The sequence below is a fragment of the Mercenaria mercenaria genome, chromosome 18 (assembly GCF_021730395.1).
Source record: "Mercenaria mercenaria strain notata chromosome 18, MADL_Memer_1, whole genome shotgun sequence".
NCBI lineage: Eukaryota > Metazoa > Mollusca > Bivalvia > Venerida > Veneridae > Mercenaria > Mercenaria mercenaria.
This window is the reverse complement of record NC_069378.1, coordinates 33,141,887-33,162,530: the sequence shown is the minus strand read 5'-3', so window position 1 is coordinate 33,162,530 and position 20,644 is coordinate 33,141,887. Positions and strand designations below refer to the sequence as shown.

At 35.8% G+C, this 20,644-nt stretch overlaps 1 protein-coding gene across 2 annotated transcripts in view; it reads right to left on the bottom strand.

The window, feature by feature from the left end:
• Positions 1 to 50: 50 nt before the first annotated feature.
• Positions 51 to 20,644, bottom strand: part of LOC123537927 (uncharacterized) — a 129,798-nt gene continuing 109,204 nt past the window's right edge. For both annotated transcript variants that reach the window (XM_045321859.2, XM_045321860.2), the window contains exons 4-7: positions 16,346 to 16,549; positions 15,610 to 15,705; positions 8,854 to 8,958; positions 51 to 7,671 (exon numbers count right to left, since the gene is read on the bottom strand). In XM_045321859.2, the coding sequence (XP_045177794.2) occupies positions 7,436 to 7,671; positions 8,854 to 8,958; positions 15,610 to 15,705; positions 16,346 to 16,549 (641 nt within the window). In that variant the 3' untranslated portion in view covers positions 51 to 7,435. The remainder of the gene's footprint in view (positions 7,672 to 8,853; positions 8,959 to 15,609; positions 15,706 to 16,345; positions 16,550 to 20,644) is intronic.

Sequence of the window (20,644 nt, the reverse complement as noted above, 5' to 3'; positions counted from 1 at the left end):
GTAAACACCATAAAATAATTTAATGATATAAAAGAATTAAAACACATCCATAAAAAGCAAATATTTTATTCTTGTAAGCTGTATGAAGCACCTTGATATAAATATATCATTATTAAATCCTTTATAATAACAAGAGGGTCATGATGACCCTGGGTCGCTCACCTTAGTAATGTTAGCTGCATGTTTCAAATGTCAAACTAAGTCAGTTTTAAGATCGGTGTGCAAAACTGTACATGTCAACAAAACTTCAAGCCTGTATCAGATTCTTAAAAAACAAGAAAGCAGGTCAGTATGTCAAGGTCACAGTTGGGTGACTACTTATCACTTGGGATCATCAGGTAAATATAATTCAACAGTCTAGAAAGTACTTTTTCCTATATAACTCATATAACAAGTGACCCCCGGGGCAGGGCCTCTTTTTACCCCAGGGGCATAATTTGAACAATCTTGTTAAAGATCAACTTGGAAATGATACATACAAAATATCAAAGGCCTAGGCCTTGAACTTTCAGATGATTTCTGAAGTTTTTTCCTATATAAGCCAATGTAAAACTTAGGAACCCCAGGACATGGCCTCTTTTCACCCAAGATGCACAATTTGAACAATTTTGGTTGTAGACCACTAGGCAATGCAACTTACCAAATATAAAAAGCCTAAGCCTTGCAGTTTCAGGCAAGAAGTTTTTAAAAGTTTTTTCTTCTAAAAGTCTATGTAAAACTAGGGACCCCCGGGGCAAAATGCCTCTTTTCACCCCAGGGTAATAATTTGAACAATCATGGTAGAGGACCACAAAACAACGCTACATACCAAATATCAAAGCCCTTGGCCCTGTGGTTTAAGACAAGAAGATTTTTAGTTTTTCTCTATATAAGTCTTATGTGACACCCAACGCGGGGCCATATTTGCCCTAGTGGGATTATTTGAATAAATTTGGTAGAGGACCTCTAGATGATGCTACATACCAAATATCAAAGCCCTAGACCCTGAGGTTTTGGACAAGATATATAAATATATAAGTCTACGTAAACCATGTGACCCCGTGGCGGGGCCATATTTGACCCTAGGGGGATTATTTGAATAAATGCTACATACCAAATATCAAAGCCCTAGACCCTGAGGTTTTGGACAAGAAGATTTTCACAGTTTTCCCAAGTCTATGTAAACCATGTGACCCCAAGGACAGGACCATATTTGATTCTAGGGGATAATTTGAACAATCTTGGTAGAGGACCACTAAGTGATGCTACATACCAAATACAAAAGCCCTAGGACCTGTGGTTTCGCACAAGTTTTTCCTTTCGGTTGCCATGGCAACCAGAGTTCTGCATGGATTTCAATTATTTGGGCAATTTTAAAAGAGGGCCACCCAAGGATCATTCCTGTGAAGTTTGGTGTAAATCTGCCCAGTGGTTTTGAAAAAGACTTTTTAGAAATTGTTGACACATGACGCACGATGCACTATGCATGACGGAGGAATGGCGATCACAAAAGCTTACCTTGTGACTACGTGACAGGTGAGCTAAAAATATCAATATGTTTCTGTGCTACTTGAAGCATGACCACTGTCACATGTGCACGAGAAGCTTGTGCTGTAAATCAAGTCATACAAAAGTCACAGCTTGTGTAAACAAAACCCAATTGTTACACCATGTCCACGTCCATCCCAACAAACCAGAAGTCATTTTCCACAAAATTGGCCAATTTTTCAGAAATTAAGGATACGTTTATATTGTCAAAACTAGGTGTATCTCAAATTTAATTGCTGAATCGCAATAATAAGTCACGGTTAATTAAGGTATTAGATCACTAATAGTAATGTTTACAAAATGGACTTTGCTTGGTATATTCTGAAAGGTAACTGTGTTTTGCACTATTTTGCAATTTTTAAAAACTTTTATCATGCCGTTTTTTATAAATTTTGTATAACTTATGGTATCTCCTCAAGCTCAAGTAGAGACAAATTTCAAAGTGATAACCACTATCCAAAACGTTTGCAGAGAACTCATTTTACCATTAATTTTAATAAAAGAAACATCAAACTATTGGTAAACAATTATAAAACAAAAAATAAAAATGTCAATATCATATTTTCTACGGTGCCTCAAGTAAACAGATATAATGAGATAGAATTCATACTTTATCATTGAAAAAATAAGGTCGAATGCTGTGTTTCTATTTTGAATTTTGCTTACTCCATTTAAAAATAACCTTAGGGCAGACGTAAAACCTACCTAAATTTCTTCCATAATATAAAATCTAAGAGTGAAAGCAAAATAGAGAACTTTCACAGCGTGTAACTCAATATTTTAAAGTTCTGTTTAATTAAGTAGTAAACTCACTTTGAACACCAAGAAATCACTTAATAATGAGATTCATCTTCTTCCATTTTTGTACAAGAAATCAATAATAAGTCTTGAAAGAAGTAAAAACTTACTAGAAACAAGAGCTGTCTGATGACAGCGCGCTCGACTATTCGAAGAATTGATTGAAGAATGGGGTCAAAATATTTCCACTGATATTCAGACAAAAGAAATAAATAGATGAGACAAACAATGTTCCTGTATTACTTTGATTTCGATAAGTCTTGCACTAAATGGCTATATGATCCAATTTCAAAGTCCAAAAAGGGCCATAATTCAGTCAAAATAGTTATGTACTCTTGCCTACAGATGGAAATCATAATGATAAACAAGTGTTCAAAGTTTAAAAGCCATATGTCAAATAGTTTTGACAAAACATGGACTTGTATGAAAACAGAACCAATTTCAAAATCAAAAAAGGACCATAATTCAGCCAAAATAGATGACAGAGTTATGTTCTCTTTCCTACAGATAGAGACTATTATACTAAACAAGTGATAAAAGTTTCAAAGCCATATGTCAAACACTTTACAAAAAATAAGAACTGGTACGAAAAACTTAACCAAGATTTCTAAGTCAAAAGGGGCCATAATTCAGCCAAAATCCTTGATGGATTTATGTACTCTTGCCTATAACTGGACATGGTGATGGTAAACAGGTGTTGGAAGTTTCAAAGCTTTATCTCAAAAGAATTTGTCAAAATATGAACTGGTACGAAATATTAACCCAGATTTCTAAGTCAAAAAGGGCCATAATTCAGCCAAAATCCTTGATGGAGTTATGTGCTCTTGCCTATAACTGGACATGGTGATGGTTAACAAATATTGAAAGTTTCAAAGCTTTACCTCAAAAGACTTTGTCAAAATATGAACTGGTACGAAAAACTTAACCATGATTTCTTAGTCAAAAGGGGCCATAATTCAGCCAAAATCCTTGATTGAGTTATGTGCTCTTGCCTATAACTGGCCATGATGATGGTAAACAAGTGTTGAAAGTTTCAAAGCTTTATCTCAAAAGACTTTGTCAAAATGTGGACTGGTACGAAAAACTTAACCCAAGGTGTGACGCCGACGCCGACGCCGACACCGACGCCGACGCCATGGTGAGTAGGATAGCTCTACTTATTCTTCGAATAGTCGAGCTAAAAAAGGAAAATAAGGGGGAAAAAGACTGGTCCCAGTAAGGCTTGAACCTACGCCCCCCTAAGAATTGCAGTAAAAGTAGGTTTATATTAGGAATTGAATACTCTTCAAAAAGGAGGTTCTCTATTAGTGATCTAATACCTTAAACACTGTCCACTAATCTATGTACTTCAAAATCACGGAAAGTAGATCAAAATGGTTATTGTCTTGCCCTTAACATGTTAAAACTATGTCAAGATTTTGAATCAAATCAATGTAAAGTACGTAAGCATCTTTCAAACTGAAAATCAATTCAACATTTTATAACTGAAAATGTCAATTCATATCTCCTTTACGACTTTAATGGGCTATTCAATTTCTTCACTGACAACATATTTTCTTGAAATCGGAATAAAAGAATATGAGCTCTACCAGCTGTAGTCATGCTTAATGCAGCACAGACAAATTACTACATTTACACGCTTACCTATCCTGCAAATATGAAAAATATATAAGCTGTCATTATAATACAAATATGAAAAAAATATTTACTTGAGATTCATCCAGAAGAAAATCTTTCGCCTCTTTACCTAAGGCATTAATAATTTTCTATTTTCTTAACTGTACTTCCTGTTTTAAAGAAGCAGAGTGTGACATTTTATCATTTTATTCAAGTCTTGAATTGAATATGAAAAGCCGCTCATGTAGTATCCTCTATTTATCACATGTAAGCTTTTCCTGCTGAAACATCAAAATTTCTTCTTTCTTTGCCTAATATAAACCAAGACAATTCACCAAATGTCTCCTTTACTAAAAAGAACATCAACCTCAAAGCTTTATTATTCTAGCGTAACACTAAAATCATGCAATGGCTTTATTTCACTCTCATGACATCAAACATGTGATAAAATGTAGTATGTTTCAGCATCAAGATATAAAAAATGCATATTAGAATAGGTTCTTGTAAATTCAGCAATTACAAAATAAAGTATGAAAATATAAATAAACAATCTCTGTAGTCATACAGAACTAATAAACTGTTTTCTACCTACATTTTGCAGAAAATATGAGCTTAATATATGATTTTTTTGACAAAATCAAGTTAGGGTTTACAAAATTGTATATAACATTTAGTGTTACAAATGAAAGACATCAAGCAAGTAAACATTATAAAAAGCAAAAATTGCATGCAAAATACAAAGGCTATTATGAAAAATGATTCTAAACCTCAGTAAAAAGAATACAAAATGACAGATATAATTTGATGCATTTAGAATGCAAGCCGAGATGAAAAACAAAACATTTCAGTACATAAAAACACTTAAGTATAAAGAAATTGTCTCACTATTCAATCATTCTCAGCACTTCCCTACCAACATAATACCAAAATAACTGCCACATTTAATGTGAACTCTTCTATTCTTGTGAGCATAACATTTTGTTGTTGAATGTTGGTTTACCGATCCTTTAAAAATATCAATACAACAGAACAGTAAAAACGATCTGTCCATGTAGAGACTTACCCTAAGCCCTCTTTACACAAGGGAAACAAACAGTTTATAATAACATATAGTGAAATTATTGAGTGAACACCATTAGACAATCAAAATCCTGTCCATGTTATACCAGTGAAATACAAAAGTAACCTATCTATGTTACCTGCTATACATAATAACACAGTCATGTATATAACAGTCCTGAATTTTCTTTGATTTTCTCATATTTCTAGATATTTTCCCCATACTTTGTTTCTTTGTTGACAAATTTCACCACAAAAATGTCTCACTTTCCCGCAGGGCATTAAATGATTTGATCTTTACATATATTATATATAATTGCTACTAATTATGCATTATTTTTTCATGCCAAGAGGTAAAAAGTGCACGCTTTTCAGGAGATACTATGTACATAACCACCTAAGCCTTTAATTAAGTTTTAGTGGAGTTGTCTCCATTTTTTTCCAGATATTTTACCAAGGATAATTTTTTTCAGCTCAAATAACTCTTTTTCAGGAAAATGATATCTAAAATATTTTGATGCAGTTTGCTACATATATATCTAAAATAGATAGTGCCTACTTCAAGTTTGTGTTTTTAATTACAATGCCTTGTCCGTGTTACTGTAAATTAAACACTGTAAATTCTCATTCTGATAAAAATTCATGATTCGAATCAACTTATATCTTTACCATAAGAAAAAAAGTTTCTGAAATTTTGGTGTTTGCTAAAAGATTTCTTAACTGATCTCATTTTGTTCAAGTTTATTATAATTATAACATCAGATCGCATTGAATTTGGCTAAAGAAGGCCACCCTTGATATGAAATATAATTGCTTATACGAAAATATGTTCTTTTATTTTTATGTACAACACATAGAGTGAATGTAAATATACACATTTCTAAGATGCTTTTCTCTGCTAAAACACTCTTACGCTAGAATGACATCACGTTAATGTGCGGTGACGTCGATGTTTTTGTTGCAACCAAGAAAGAGCGCTACTATATCTTATCTATTGTTTTAGATTTAGAGCATATAAGAATCGAAATAATTTATAGCAAAACCATGATTTAACACTATTTATACACTCTGGCGGTAATACATCATACAAATAATTTCACTCGGGCTGCGCCCTCGTGGAATCATTATGCACGACGTATAACTGCCCATCATGCATAAATAGTGTTAAAACACTCTTTTGCTATAAATTATTTCTTAAATAAAATAAAATTACAATAGTTGTTGCAGGACAGCAAAACCTGACTGTTCAACAGCCATGTCATCAAAGGAAGTTAACTGAATGAATATAAAAAGTCGAAAAATGAGCATAACTTTTTTCAAAATGACCACTGCTGCAGGTGCCATTGCTCGTTTGCAAGTGCTGAACAATACGTAAGAGAACAGTTACAGTTAAGATTTTCGAAGTAAAAAAACTGAAAAAGGACCACAATTCTGACAAAACACAGGTTAGAGTTATGGTTCTTGGTCTACTTACTCACCTAACGATGATAAACAAGTGTGCGAAGTTTCAAAGCTGTAGCTCTTATAGGTTTTGGGAAAAAGTGGACCTAAGCAAATTATTTAAACCAAGAAACTACAACAAGAGCTGTCACATGTACAGGAGACAGCACGCTCAACTATTTCAATGCTGGATAGTGAAACAGAGCACATCTGAGGAAACTGGAGCTGTCACTAGTGTTTAATAACTCCAATATGGATGAAGATATTGGACAACATTTTGAGTCTGGGTCAAATGTATTAAGTAATAAGAGAGATAAAGATAAAGTGTATCAAAATATCAAATAAGTATTTATAACAGGTCCATGGTGAAAAAGCATCAAAATTAAAATGGAATTCATAGACAAAAGAGGGCATAATTTATGAAATATTGGTGCAAGAGTGATGGTTCTTGTGTCAAATGATGTCAGTAATGATGTGGAACAATTACTTTAAGTTCAAATCAATCCATTTAGTAATTACTGAGATAGAGTGAAAGTGCACCAAAATTTTTAATTCCAAGTAAAAAAGGGAGGGGGGATAATTTATACAATACTGGTGCATGAGTCATGGTCCTTGTGTCACTATAATGTGAGTGATGATGCTGAACAACCATTTTAAGTTTGAATCAAATCCTCTCTGTAATAACAGAGATATACTGAAAATGCATCAAAATTAACCTTAAATTCTAAGTAAGAGGGGGCATAACTCATAAAAAACTGGTGCCAGAGTTATGGACCTTGTGTCATATGATATGGATGATGAAGTGAAACAAATAACAAATAATAAATTCAAGAAAATAATTTTTCTTAGACTGCCCAATTTTCAAAATTCTGAAACTCGCAAACACTGTCTCTTATTTTTCAAGATTAGTGGCAATGATGAAATAATCAAAGAATTGGACATCAAATTATAAAATGGAATGTTACTGTTTTCAATCTAAGGTATAAAGATCTCCTTAAATCTGCTTATTTGGTGAGTTTTTCAAAGACTTAAAATACATCTTTGAACTGTCATGATGACTGTTCCAATATCCAACTCTCTTAACACCAACTGCCTTTGCCCTACCAATCTGGTGTAAATAGGTGTTCACATCTGAGGTGCCAATTTCATTTCCTGGTGGGATCTTGAAACATCCAATTTTCAATTCTTCTATTTTGATTTTTAGAAGTTCCGCCTCAATGAACACACAGCCTGAAAAACAAGGTTCATTGCAAAATAATTGAATTCATTCTGGCCTGTATTCATTATAGTTTTAAAGCTGAAATTGTGACAAGAGTTATCAGCAGACAATGAAACTCGTACCAAAAGATGGGAAGTGTAACTGTACTGAGAAACACAATTATGTGAAAATAAAATATAGATCAACGTAAAAAAAAGATGTCTGAAAAGTGTACCTTAACAAAATTTTAAACAAGAAATTAACTTTCTAAGTAGTACATAAATAGCCATAATTCCGACAAAATGTATATAGATGTCCCAGAAGTCTATGGTCGAAACTAATACATATATGACCTATACATTTTTGGAAACTGCATCGAAAGGGTCATAATCTGAACAGAAAATCATAATTTGTGACCCCGTTTATTGAACCAAAAATGACATTTAGTTAATAATATAAGGTGTTATCTTTTACTTACAACCCATTTTACAGTGAGGATTATGAATACCTACTGAAGCAAAAGGTTGTATCTGCCACGTACGAACTTTTAAGGTTGCATTTTTTTAAGCTAAAAATGGCCCAAAATATGAATTTTCATATTCTTCTGTTCAAGATCATAGCACTTTATTATTTTCTTCTATCTAACATACAGTAAGATTATATAACAGCAAAGAGATATTCAGGTATTTTTTCCAGTAAATAGATCTATGAATTGTATGACTTGTACAATTAAACTGTACTGACTACAGTTCGAGGGTTCAACGCAATAAGGGCGTATCTACATATAGTTATTATATGTAGATACGCCCTTATTGCGTTGAACCCTCGTACTGTCATTATGTAAATGAAAGCAATGTTTTTGATTTATTTTTCATGCCTTTTAGTCCAAAAACCAAGTCTGAAAGCTTTTATAAATACTTTCTGCCCAATTAATCTTGAAAAGGAAAACAACAGACAATGCAATTCAATAGTTAGTCCAAGACAGGCATATCAAAACTGACCATGATCTTTTTGCCATAAACCTTGTATGGATCCTATTGAGTAAACAAATTTGTTATGGACCGATAATGGACATCAAACAATTGTAGAAGCTCACTTTAAGCACATAGGGATTGTGCTTAAATCTTTGTCTAGACCTTACATTCCTGTACTTGTAATAAAAACTTGGGCGACAGGCACAGTTTATAGTTATGATAATTTACAAGCATTAATACCCGAGAAGGAATGATTGGAGATTGAAAGATCCTTAAACTTGACACACAGACTTGCATACTTCTTCAGGTGTGGTACCGCAACACAAACTGGAGGTGGATTCTTTGCTGAAAAATAAGAAAACAGGTACTTATCTGATTATTTTTAAAAAAAAACAACGTTTAGTGGAAATGATGAATACTCAAAATGACTGGGTTTTGTAAAGTGATCTTACGCACTGTGCTGCATGACTACATGACTTCATTTATAAATTAATGCACCAAGATGAAAATTATTACGCACATACATAAGGAAATATTAGATTTCTTGCATTGTGCAATTCCTGTTATTCACTGATAATTGTCATTCATCTTTATCAAACTTTTCTTTAAATTCCCTCCATTTGGGAGTCATGAATAAGTCAAAAATTAAGAACAGGTAGATGTTAGTCCATAGGACACTGATACCTAACTTATTGTTGCCACTATACAGTCATAATTATGTTACTTGCTGGTTCTTGACCAACTTACTAATCTAATGCTAACAAGCAATTTCTGAAAGCAATTTCAAAAAGTGAATCTATATCCTTAACTAAACAAGTTGTTTTGTGAAAAAGGGGACTATGTTTTGAAAGATATTAAATTTTCAGGAATACAGAAGTTATGTACAGAAGGAATATGCAATTTTTTATTGGTTTCTATCTTATACTAAATGAACAGGAAACTGATCTATCTTTGTATTAAGGGGAAATGGGACAGTTGCCTATATGTATATAGGGCAAACATTTTCCTACAGGCAGAATTTCTTTAAACTTTGTGTACTGGGAATCAAGTTTAAAACGGAAATATGTATAAACAAAAGGGCCATGATAGCCTTATATCGCTCACCAGAGCTGATCTGGCCTGCTGACCTAGTTTTTGACCCAAATAACCCAGATTCGAACTTGACCTAGAGGTCATCAAGACAAACATTCTGACCAGTCTCATGAGTTTCAAACTTTAACTGTGGACTCTAGAGTGTTAACAAGATTTTTCTTTGATTTGCCCTAGTGACCTAATTGTTGACCACACATGACCCACTTTCAAACCTGACCTAGAGATCATCAAGACAAACATTCTGACCAAGTTTCATTAAGACTGGGTCAGAAATGTGGCCTCTAGAGTGTTAATAAGCTTTTCTTTTGATTTGACTGGGTGACCTAGTTTTTGACCCCACATGACCAAGATTCGAACTTGACCTAGCGATCATCAAGACAAACATTCTGTCCAAGTTTCATAAAGATTGGGTCACAAATGTGGCATCACGCTATTCCTTTAATTTGACCGGGTGACCTATTTTTGACCCACATGACCCCGATTTGAACTTGACCTAGAGGTCATCAAGACAAACATTCTGACCAATTCTCATGAGTTTCAAACTTAAACTGTGGACTCTAGAGTATTAACAAGATTTTCCTTTGATCTGCCCTAGTGACCTAATTTTTGACCCCACACGACCCAGTATTAAACATGACCTAGTGATCATAAAGGCAAACATTCTGACCAAGTTTCATAAAGATTGGGTCAGAAATGTGGCCTCTAGAGTGTTAACAAGCTTTTCCTTTGATTTGACCGGGTGACTTAGTTTTTGAAACCACATGACCAAGATTCCAATCTGACCTAGTGATCATGAAGAAAAACATTCTGACCAAGATTCATAAAGACTGGGTCACAACTGTTGCCTCTAGAGTGTTAACAAGCTTTTCCTTTGATCTGACCGGGTGACCTAGTTTTTGATCCACCATGACCCAGATTCAAACTTGACCTAGAGGTCATCAAGACAAACATTCTGACAAATTCTCATCAGTTTCAAACTTAAACTGTGGACTCTAGAGTCTTAATAAGATTTTCCTTTGATCTGGCATAGTGACCCAATTTTTGATCCCACATGATCCAGTTTCGAACTTGACCTAGAGATCATCAAGACAAACATTCTGACCAAGTTTCATTAAGATTGGTTCACAAATGTGGCCTCTAAAGTATTAAGTAGCTTTTCCTTTGATTTGACTGGGTGACCTAGTTTTTGACCCCACATGACCCAGGTCATCAAGACAAACATTCTGACCAATTCTCATCAGTTTCAAACTTATACTGTGGACTCTAGAGTGTTAACAAGATTTTCATTTGATCTGGCCTAGTGACCTAATTTTTAACCCCATATGACCACATGACCCAGTTTCAAACTTGACCTAGAATTCATCAAGACAAACATTCTGACCAAGTTTCATAAAACTTGGGTCACAAAATATGTGCCTTCTACTTCTAGAGTATTAACAAGGCAAATGTTGACGCACACCGCACGACGCACGCCGGACAATGACCAGCCACAATAGCTCACCTTGAACACTTCGTGCTCTGGTGAGCTAAAAATCACCGGTACCCAGGCTTGATCTTGAATTATCTGCCTTTGAAAGTAGATTTTTTCAGTATTTTCTGACTTTCAAGTGCATCAGTATTTTCTGACTTTCAAGTGCACATAATTCATGACCAATGCTTGGTTCCTATGGTTTGTTTTATTTCATTCTTCTGTTTTTGATTTGATTCTCTGTCAGTGAAAAAAGGTTAAAGAGAAAATTCCTTCTGTAAGAAAATTTCTGCTCCATGTCAATATGTCCTTAACTATGAACGTGACAAAATGATACCACAAAGTGCTAGTCTTTCCAATGGCCCACATTTCTTTAAACTTTGTATACTGACTGCAAATGAAGTCTGAAACAAAAATAAAAATTAAAATACACAGTTCTCTTGCCCTGATCTTAAATTATCTGCCCTTGAATTTTGGATCTTTTAGTATTTTCTGATTTTCAAGGGCAGATAATTCAAGATCAAGCCTAGGTACCTATAATTTTTAATACATATTTCCGTTTTAAACTTGATTCTCCATTGGTACACAAGTTTAAAGAAATTCTGCCCCTAGGAAAATGTTTGCCCTATATACATATAGGCAACACTCCCATTTACCCTCAAGTGTCATGAAGATTCAGCTATGAGTTACTTTGTTTTGTGGGAATTTATGAATTTTAAAACAAACAAGAGCGCCGCCACGCGGGGCAATATATGCCCGAGGATGGGAGCAAAATTTAAAGAACTTGATTGTTGAAGCCCAAAAGACAGGAACAACAAAAAGAAGAAAATTCAGAAAAAATTCTAAGTCCACAAAAAAATTCTTATCAGGTAAAGTTATGTCAAAATACACCTAAAAATTGGAGGTACTATCCATGTTGTACTACAGAGAAGTGGTCTCGGTTTTTCCCTACGGCAAATAATAAAAAAGTTTCAAAATAAGCTATTTATAGCAACAAAAAAGGGAAATAATACAAAAAAAATTTATTGTAAGAGAACAAAAAAGTGATCTGCCAAATAAAAACAAGAGCACTGCAATGCAGAGCAATATACAAAAAGCAAAGTCATATATGACCTTTGACCCCCAAGTGTGTCCTTGACCTTGAAGCGAATCATCTAAAACATGCGCTCTGCATGTCGCCTCAGTGTGGTGAACATTTGTGCCAAGTTTCTTTGAAATCCTTCAAGCAGTTCAAGAGTTACAAAGCGGACACGGAACACACTCATATGACCTTTAACCCCAAAGTGTGACCTTGTGTGATCTTTTGTTAAAAAGTACCCAATATGCGACAAAAAGTACCCAATAAACACTACGGAATGAATAGAATTTACCGTTACCTATTGTTCTCTGTACCCAACAAATGTTCATTCGTGGGCTCGGAGGGACGGACGGACACCGGCGTCATAACATAATACATCCCTTCGGGCGTATAAGTTATGCCAAAATACACCTAAAAATTGGAGGTACCATCCATGTTGTACCACAGAAAAGTGGTCTCGGTTTTTCCCTACGGCAAATAATAAAAACGTTTCAAAATAAGCTATTTATAGTAACAAACAAGAGCTGTCTCCATAGGATGACATATGCCCCCGATGGCACTTTGAATGAGTAGTTATGGCCGATATTAGAGTTTAGGACCTTTGACCTACGGAGCTGGGTCTTGCGCGCAACACGTCGTCTTACTGTGTCACACATTCATGCGTAGTTATTTTAAAATCCATGCATGAATGACAAAGATATGGACCGGACACGCCCATCAATGCACTATCATGAAAAATGACCTTTAACGTCAAAGTGTGACCTTGACCTTTGAGCTACGGACCTGGTCTTGCGTGCGACATGTCGTCTTACTGTGGTACACATTCATGCCAAGTTATTTGAAAATCCATCCATGGTTGACAAAGATATGGACCGGACATGCCCATCAATGCACTATCCTTTAAAGTCTAAGTGTGACCTTGACCTTTGAGCTACGGACCTGGGTCTTGCGTGCGACACGTCGTCTTACTGTGGTACACATTCATGCCAAGTTATTTGAAAATCCATCCATGGTTGACAAAGATATGGACCGGACACCCCCATCAATGCACTATCCTTTAATGTCTAAGTGTGACCTTGACCTTTGAGCTACGGACCTGGGTCTTGCGCCCGACACGTCGTCTTACTGTGGTACACATTCATGCCAAGTTATTTGAAAATCCATCCATCGATGACAAAGATATGGACCGGACACGAAAATTGCGGACAGACTGACAGACCGACAGACTGACAGACGGACAGACAGTTCAAAAACTATATGCCTCCCTTCGGGGGCATAAAAAGGGAAGTAATACAAAAAAAAATTATTGTAAGAGAACAAAATGGGATCTGCCAAATAAAAACAAGAGCACTGCAATGCAGAGCAATATACACAAAGCAAAGTCATATATGACCTTTGACCCACAAGTGTGAGCTTGACCTTGAAGCGAATCATCTAAAACATGCGCTCTGCACGTCGCCTCAGTTTGGTGAACATTTGTGCCAAGTTTCTTTGAAATCCTCCAAGCAGTTCAAGAGTTACAGAGCGGACACAGCAAAGTCATATATGACTTTTCACTCCTAAGTGTGACCTTGACCTTGAAGCTAGTCACCCGAAACAAGCACTCTGCATGTCGCCTCAGTGTGGTGAACATTTGTGCCAAGTTTCTTTGAAATCCTTCAAGCAGTTCAAGAGCTACAGAGCGGACACGAAACACACTCATATGACCTTTAACCCCTAAGTGTGACCTTGACCTTGAAGCTAGTCATCCGAAACAAGCGCTCTGCACGTCATCCTCATGTGGTGAACATTTGTGTCAAGTTTCTTTGAAATCCTTAAAGGGGTTCAAGAGTTACAGAGCGGACACGAAATTGCTAATGAACGGACGGACAGACGGACACCGGCGTCATAACATATTACGTCTCTTCGGGCGTATAATAAAGGGTTATTACTCTGCTGTTACCGAAGAGATCCTGATGAAAGATGTGCAAGCAACATCACCTGATAGTGATGATCTATATTTGCATAAAGTTTCAGGAAAATCCATCATTCAAAGGATTACTTTGTTATGACGGCATTATGGCCTGTAAAACAAAGGGCAATAACTCTTAAGTTAATGCAGTGATCCTTACAAAAGTTATGAAGATCCATCAATAGGTTACTTACATTTGTAGATACCGTCAAAGTCTCTATCTTTTACCAAATCAAGAGGAAAAACTCTGATTTACTGCAGTGGGTTAATGGGGATAAGTGTGACCTTGACCTTGAAGCAGGTCATCCAATACATGCGCTCTGCATGTCGCCTTAGTGTGGTGAACATTTGTGCCAAGTTTCTTTGAAATCCTTCTAGCAGTTCAAGAGTTACAGAGCGGACACAGCAAAATCCTAAGTGTGACCTTTACCTTGAAGCTAGTCATCCGAAACAAGCACTCTGCACGTCCTATCAGTGTGATGAACATTTGTGCCAAGTTTCTTTGAAATCCTTCAAGCAGTTCAAGAGTTACAGAGCAGACAAGAAACACACTCATATGACCTTTGACCCCTAAGTGTGACCTTGACCTTGAAATGAGACATCCAAAACATGAGCTCTGCACATCGTCTTGGTGTGGTGAACATTTGTGTCAAGCTTCCTTGAAATCCTTCAAGGGGTTCAAGAGTTACAGAGCGGACACGACATTGCTAATGGACGGACGGACAGACAGACACCGGGACCATAACATAATACGTCCCTTCGGGCGTATAATAAATATGTTAGGTCTTTGGATTCTTGTTTATTTGTTTGTTTTGGGTTTAACACCATTTTTCAACAGTATTTCAGTCATGTAACGTCGGGCAGTTAACCTAACCAGTGTTCCTGGATTCTGTGCTAGTACAAACCTGTTATCCGCAAGTAACTGCCAACTACCCCACATGATGAATTATCAGAGGTGGAGGACGAATGATTTCAGACACAATGTCTTTTATCAAATCTTCACAGAAAACATAAGCTTCGCCCAAGGATCCAACTCGCGACCCCGTGATCCGTAGACTGACGCTCTCCTTACTGAGCTAAGTGGGTGGGCTTCTTGGGATTCTAGTTAGAATGCTTTTTGAATACATAAGCATTTTCAACTTTACCAAATAAGTAGAAAAACTCTGCTTTTACTGGGTCAAAGGGGATTATACAATACATGAGCAAAAGTTATGTGCTAATTTAAATTATTAATTATGTGAGGTTTGATGATTTTTCCTGAAATACTTTTTTCTTCAATTTTTAATTTCTGATGGACAATGCCAAAGCAATATCCCTCCACTCTCGGTTGGGGATAAAAACGACAAAGGCAGACAAGAAGATATGAGGCAATATTACTGAATATGTAGTTTAATAAAGTTACAATACCAGACACAGTTTCGTTGATAATTGTCTTATCATCTACAGTTAAAGTGACAGATATTCCATATTCTGGCGCAGGAAGATATGAAAAGTTTGCACAAACTGAAAATAAAAAACAGAAAAGTGAATTATGGAATGCCCATGAAAATAAACACTTTTCTACTGGCAATGGCATTATTCACAGGCAATGACAAACTTTATAAAGTTTCATTTAAAAGCTATCTAAAACCACTATAACCTAATTCAAATGAGAAGTTTTGCTTCAAACATTTCTTTGCAAAACAGAGTATTGGTCAAATTGATAACTGGCATGTTGCTTAATGTTATTAATTACATGTATAAGAAACAGTGAAACTGGCCTTTTTTAAAGAGATCTCTGAAATGATCCTTACCTCCCTTTCCATTATGCAATGCATGCAGTTTTTCATTAAAACTATAAGCACTGTACATAATAAGGCAAATTACTAAAATAATCTGGCAAACAAAAGATGTAGACTTGATTTTCATTTTAAGAAATAAAGATGTGTCTTTTTGAGTTTTTGCACTCATATTTTTAGTGACAGTGGCCTCATATACAACGCAAACTTAAGTATTTTTGTTTTGACTCATGACCTTGGTCCTATTGGCCTACAAAAAAAAATGTTGCATCAAATTCAAGGATTTTTCAATGTCTGCACAAACCATGTTAAAAGTTTATGAGGTACAATATTATAAACAACAGATAAACTGCATGGTATTATACCTGTATCATCGAGTTTGATTTTATCCCATTTTACATGGACACAACAGCCGCAATTGTAGCCGTGACATGCACACCCGCTAGAGTTGTCCTTCCTAGTAAAAGAGATAGGATCTTTCAGTGCACGAAGTACATCGTGCGACACTTTTGAAGAATATGGCCGCAGTCCATTTTCAACTTCTGTTTTTATCTTTTTGAACTCATCAGCTGAAACAAATATATTTTTGTGCTTGGTGCAAAATTACTCTTCTTTGTCTATTTATCATTCTTTACTGTCAACTCCGCTCATGAGCCAAAAATGTATGACAGACTATTAACAGCAAAATGTGAGGTGTAAAGAGAGGGGAGACTGGAAATGAAGTTCAAGTCTTTGTTGAAATTGTAAATAAGTAAGGAAAAGTTAATGTAACAGCACTGGTGGTTGGTTCAGTTTGTTTGGACTGATCAAGCTGGGTCTCTGGCAGGGCAGCAATATTACCAGGTAGATTGTTCCAGATGATACCATGGTGGGGGAAGGACCTTTTGAGATTATGCACTGGAATTGCCTCTATCGGATATACAGATACATGTACAAGCTTTTCACCGGACTGTTTACATTTCCTTACGAAATGTAAATGACTGTGGAACTCCAAAAGAATATAAGTATGTATCATGCCAATTAATTTATATCAAAATAAACTGTTGACAACAGATTAACGAATGTAAATAAATTATATTGGACATTCAGCAGAAAAAAAAAAACTCTTGAAAACAAACTTTATGGCATGACAAGGCATATAAACCTATTTATGTTATTATTCCACAATAAATAATTGCCATGGAACAATTTGTTTCATAATCAAATAACAGATATGAATCCCTACGGCCAATAATAAACAAGTTTCAAAATAAGCTATTTATAGTAACATAAAAGGGAAGTAATTAAAAAAATTTTTATTGTAAGTGAACAACACAAGAGGGCCATGAAGGCCCTGTATCGCTCACCTGACCTATTGACCTAAAGATCATCAAGATTAACATACCAACCAAGTTTTATTAAGATATGGCAGGGCACTAGACAACTTTTGGGGACAGGTACCCATACCCTCAGGAAGGGGAATTTTTTGTCGTTTTAAGACAAAAAGGCCACATATATTTTACTACTTTTCACACTTATTAACACTGTTTTCAATCATTTCTAACAAATGTAACTATACTGCAGCAGTACCCTTCCTTTGATGCATGATAATATAACTTGAAAGAGAGTTCATATCTAATTGTGTCAAACAACCTATTATCAGGGGAATTTTTATCTGAGAAAGGGGAAAAAAACATATTATTTTATGAGGGGAATGGGGCCCATATTCAGCCCTAAAACCAGCCAAATGAGTGCCCTGTATGGTCATAAATGTGGCCTCTAGTGTTAACTAGTTTTTCCTTTAATCTGATTTGACCCCACATGACCCAGAATTGAACTTGACCTACAGATTATCAAGATAACATTCTGACCAAGTTTCATGAAGATACAGTCATAAATGTGGCTTCCAGATTGTTAACAAGCTTAACTTTTGATTTGACCTTGAACCTTATGATCATAAATGTGGCCTCTAGTGATAACTAGTTTTTCCTTTAATCTGACCTAGTGACCTAGTTTTTGACCCCACATGACCCAGAATTGAACTTGACCTACAGATTATCAAGATTAACATTCTGACCAAGTTTCATGAAGATACAGTCATAAATGTGGCTTCTAGATTGTTAACAAGCTTAACTTTTGATTTGACCTGGTGACCTAGTTTTTGACCCCACCTGACCCAGATTAAAACATAACCTTATGATCATTAAGATTAACATTCTGACCAAGTTTCATAAAGATATGGTCATAAATGTGGTCTCTAGAGTGTTCACTAGATTTTCCTTTTATCTGACCTGGTGACCTAGTTTTTGACCCCATATGACCAAGATTCCAACTTGGCCTAAAGATCATCAAGATTAACATTCTGACCAAGTTTCATGAAGATAAGTCATAAATTTGACATCTAGATTGTTAACAAGCTTAACCTTTGATTTGACCTGGTGACCTAGTTTTTTACCCCACAGGACCTAGATTTGAACCTGATCTAGAGGCCATCAAGACAAACATTCTGATCAATTCCCATGAGTTTCAAAAAAAATTATATCTCTAGAGTGTTAACAAGCTTTATCTTTGATTTGACCTGGTGACCTAGCTTATGACCCCACCTGACCCAGATTGAAACTTGACCTAAAGATCTTCAAGATTAACATTCTGATCAAGTTTCATTAAGATACGGTCATAAATGTGGCCACTGGAGTGTTTTCTAGCTTTTCCTTTGATTTGTCCTAGTGACCTTGTTTTTGACCCCACATGACCAAGATTCAAGCTTGACCTAGAAATCATAAAGGTTAACATTCTGACCAAGTTTAATGAAGATATAGTCATAAATTAGGCCTCTAGAAAGTTAACAAGCTTTTCCTTTGATTTGACCCCGTGACCTTGTTTTTGACCCAACCTGACCCAGATTTAAACTTGACAAAGATCCTCAAGATTAACATTCTGACCAAGTTTCATTGAGATATGGTCATAAATGTGGCCTCTAGTGACTAGAGTGTTAACAAGCTTTTCCTTTGATTTGACCTGGTGACCTAGTTTTTGACCCCACATGACTCAGATTTCTATTGGGGATTTCCTAACTGAAATATGCAGAATATGTTTGGCCGTGACGAGACAGCGACGGTCAAAAGTTTTCAGGACAGCATGATAACTTTTGACCATCGCTGAAACATCCTAGATTCTATTTAGGCAGTGGCTAGAGAACCGGAATTGGTTCCCTAGACAGCAGTTCATCCGGAACCGGTTCTCTAGCCAAAGTACCCTGCATAGGCTAGAGAACCGGAATTTTATTTCTATGCATAAAGCTGTCAAAATTCAATTTGTTTCTTTTGGAAAGTATCATGTATGTTGTTATCTTAAATAATTTTACCATTTCAGCAAGCCATGTCCTTTCATTTATTTGTGTTCACTGTGTCTCCGAAAGTGTACTTAACGCATACTGTTCGCCATACAGGAATGATAAAATAAACTAGTACGAATGAATGCGGAAATCGTCGGCACTGGAGCAAGCCGAAATTAACTTGAAATTTAAACAAGAGGGCCAAGATGGCCCTATATCGCTCACCTGTTATCATTGCACTTAAGGACAAGTCTTCTAGGTCAAAAGATTATAATAGAAATCAATCAAAAGAATTATGAGAAAATATAGTTGAAATTTTCTTTAAGTAACTTTAAAAACAAGATTTGAAAACTTTTTGTAGAGGTCCACTAGGCAATGCTACATGTCAAATATCTGAGCTCTTCTGGTTTATTTTTAGAAAATTTTGAAGATTTTTCTATGTACAATCAAGTAACCCCATGGGGCAGGGTCAATTTGACCCCAGGGGTCATGATTTGAATAAATTTTGTAAAAGTCTAATAGGCAATGCTACATGTCAAATATCTAAGATCTAGGCCTTCTGGTTTATTTTTAGAATTTTTTTTTAAGATTTTCCTATGTAAAATCAAGTGACCCCTAAGGCGGAGTCAATTTTGACCCCGGGGGACAAGGTTTGAACAAATTTTGTAGAGGTCCACTAGGCAATGCCACATGTCAAATATCTAGTCTCTAGGCCTTCTAGTTTATTTTTAGAAATTTTTTGAAGATTTTCCTATGTAAAATCAAGTGACCCCTCGGGCGGGGTCAATTTTGACCCCGGGGGTCATGATATGAACAAATTTTGTAGAGGTCCACTAGGTAATGCTACATGTGAAATATCTAAGCTCTAGGCCTTCTGGTTTATTTTTAGAAAACTTTTGAAGATTTTCCTATGTAAAGTCAAGTGACCCCTAGGGCGGGGTCAATTTTGACCCCCGGGTCATAATTTGAACAACTTTAGTAGAGGTCCACTAGGCAATGCTACATGTCAAATATCTAAGCTCTAGGGCTTCTGGTTTTTGAGAAGAAGATTTTTTAAATATTTTCCTATGTAAAATCAAGTGACCCCTGGGGCCGGGTCAATTTTGACCCCGGGGGCCATGATTTGAACAAATTTTGTAGAGGTCCACTAGGCAATGCTACATGTGAAATATCTAAGCTCTAGGCCTTCTGGTTTATTTTTAGAAATTTTTTGAAGATTTTCCTATGTAAAATCAAGTGACCCCTGGGGTGGGGTCAATTTTGACCCCGGGGTCATGATTTGAACAATTTAGTAGAGGTCCACTAGGCAATGCTACATGTCAAATATCTAAGCTCTAAGGCTTCTGGTTTT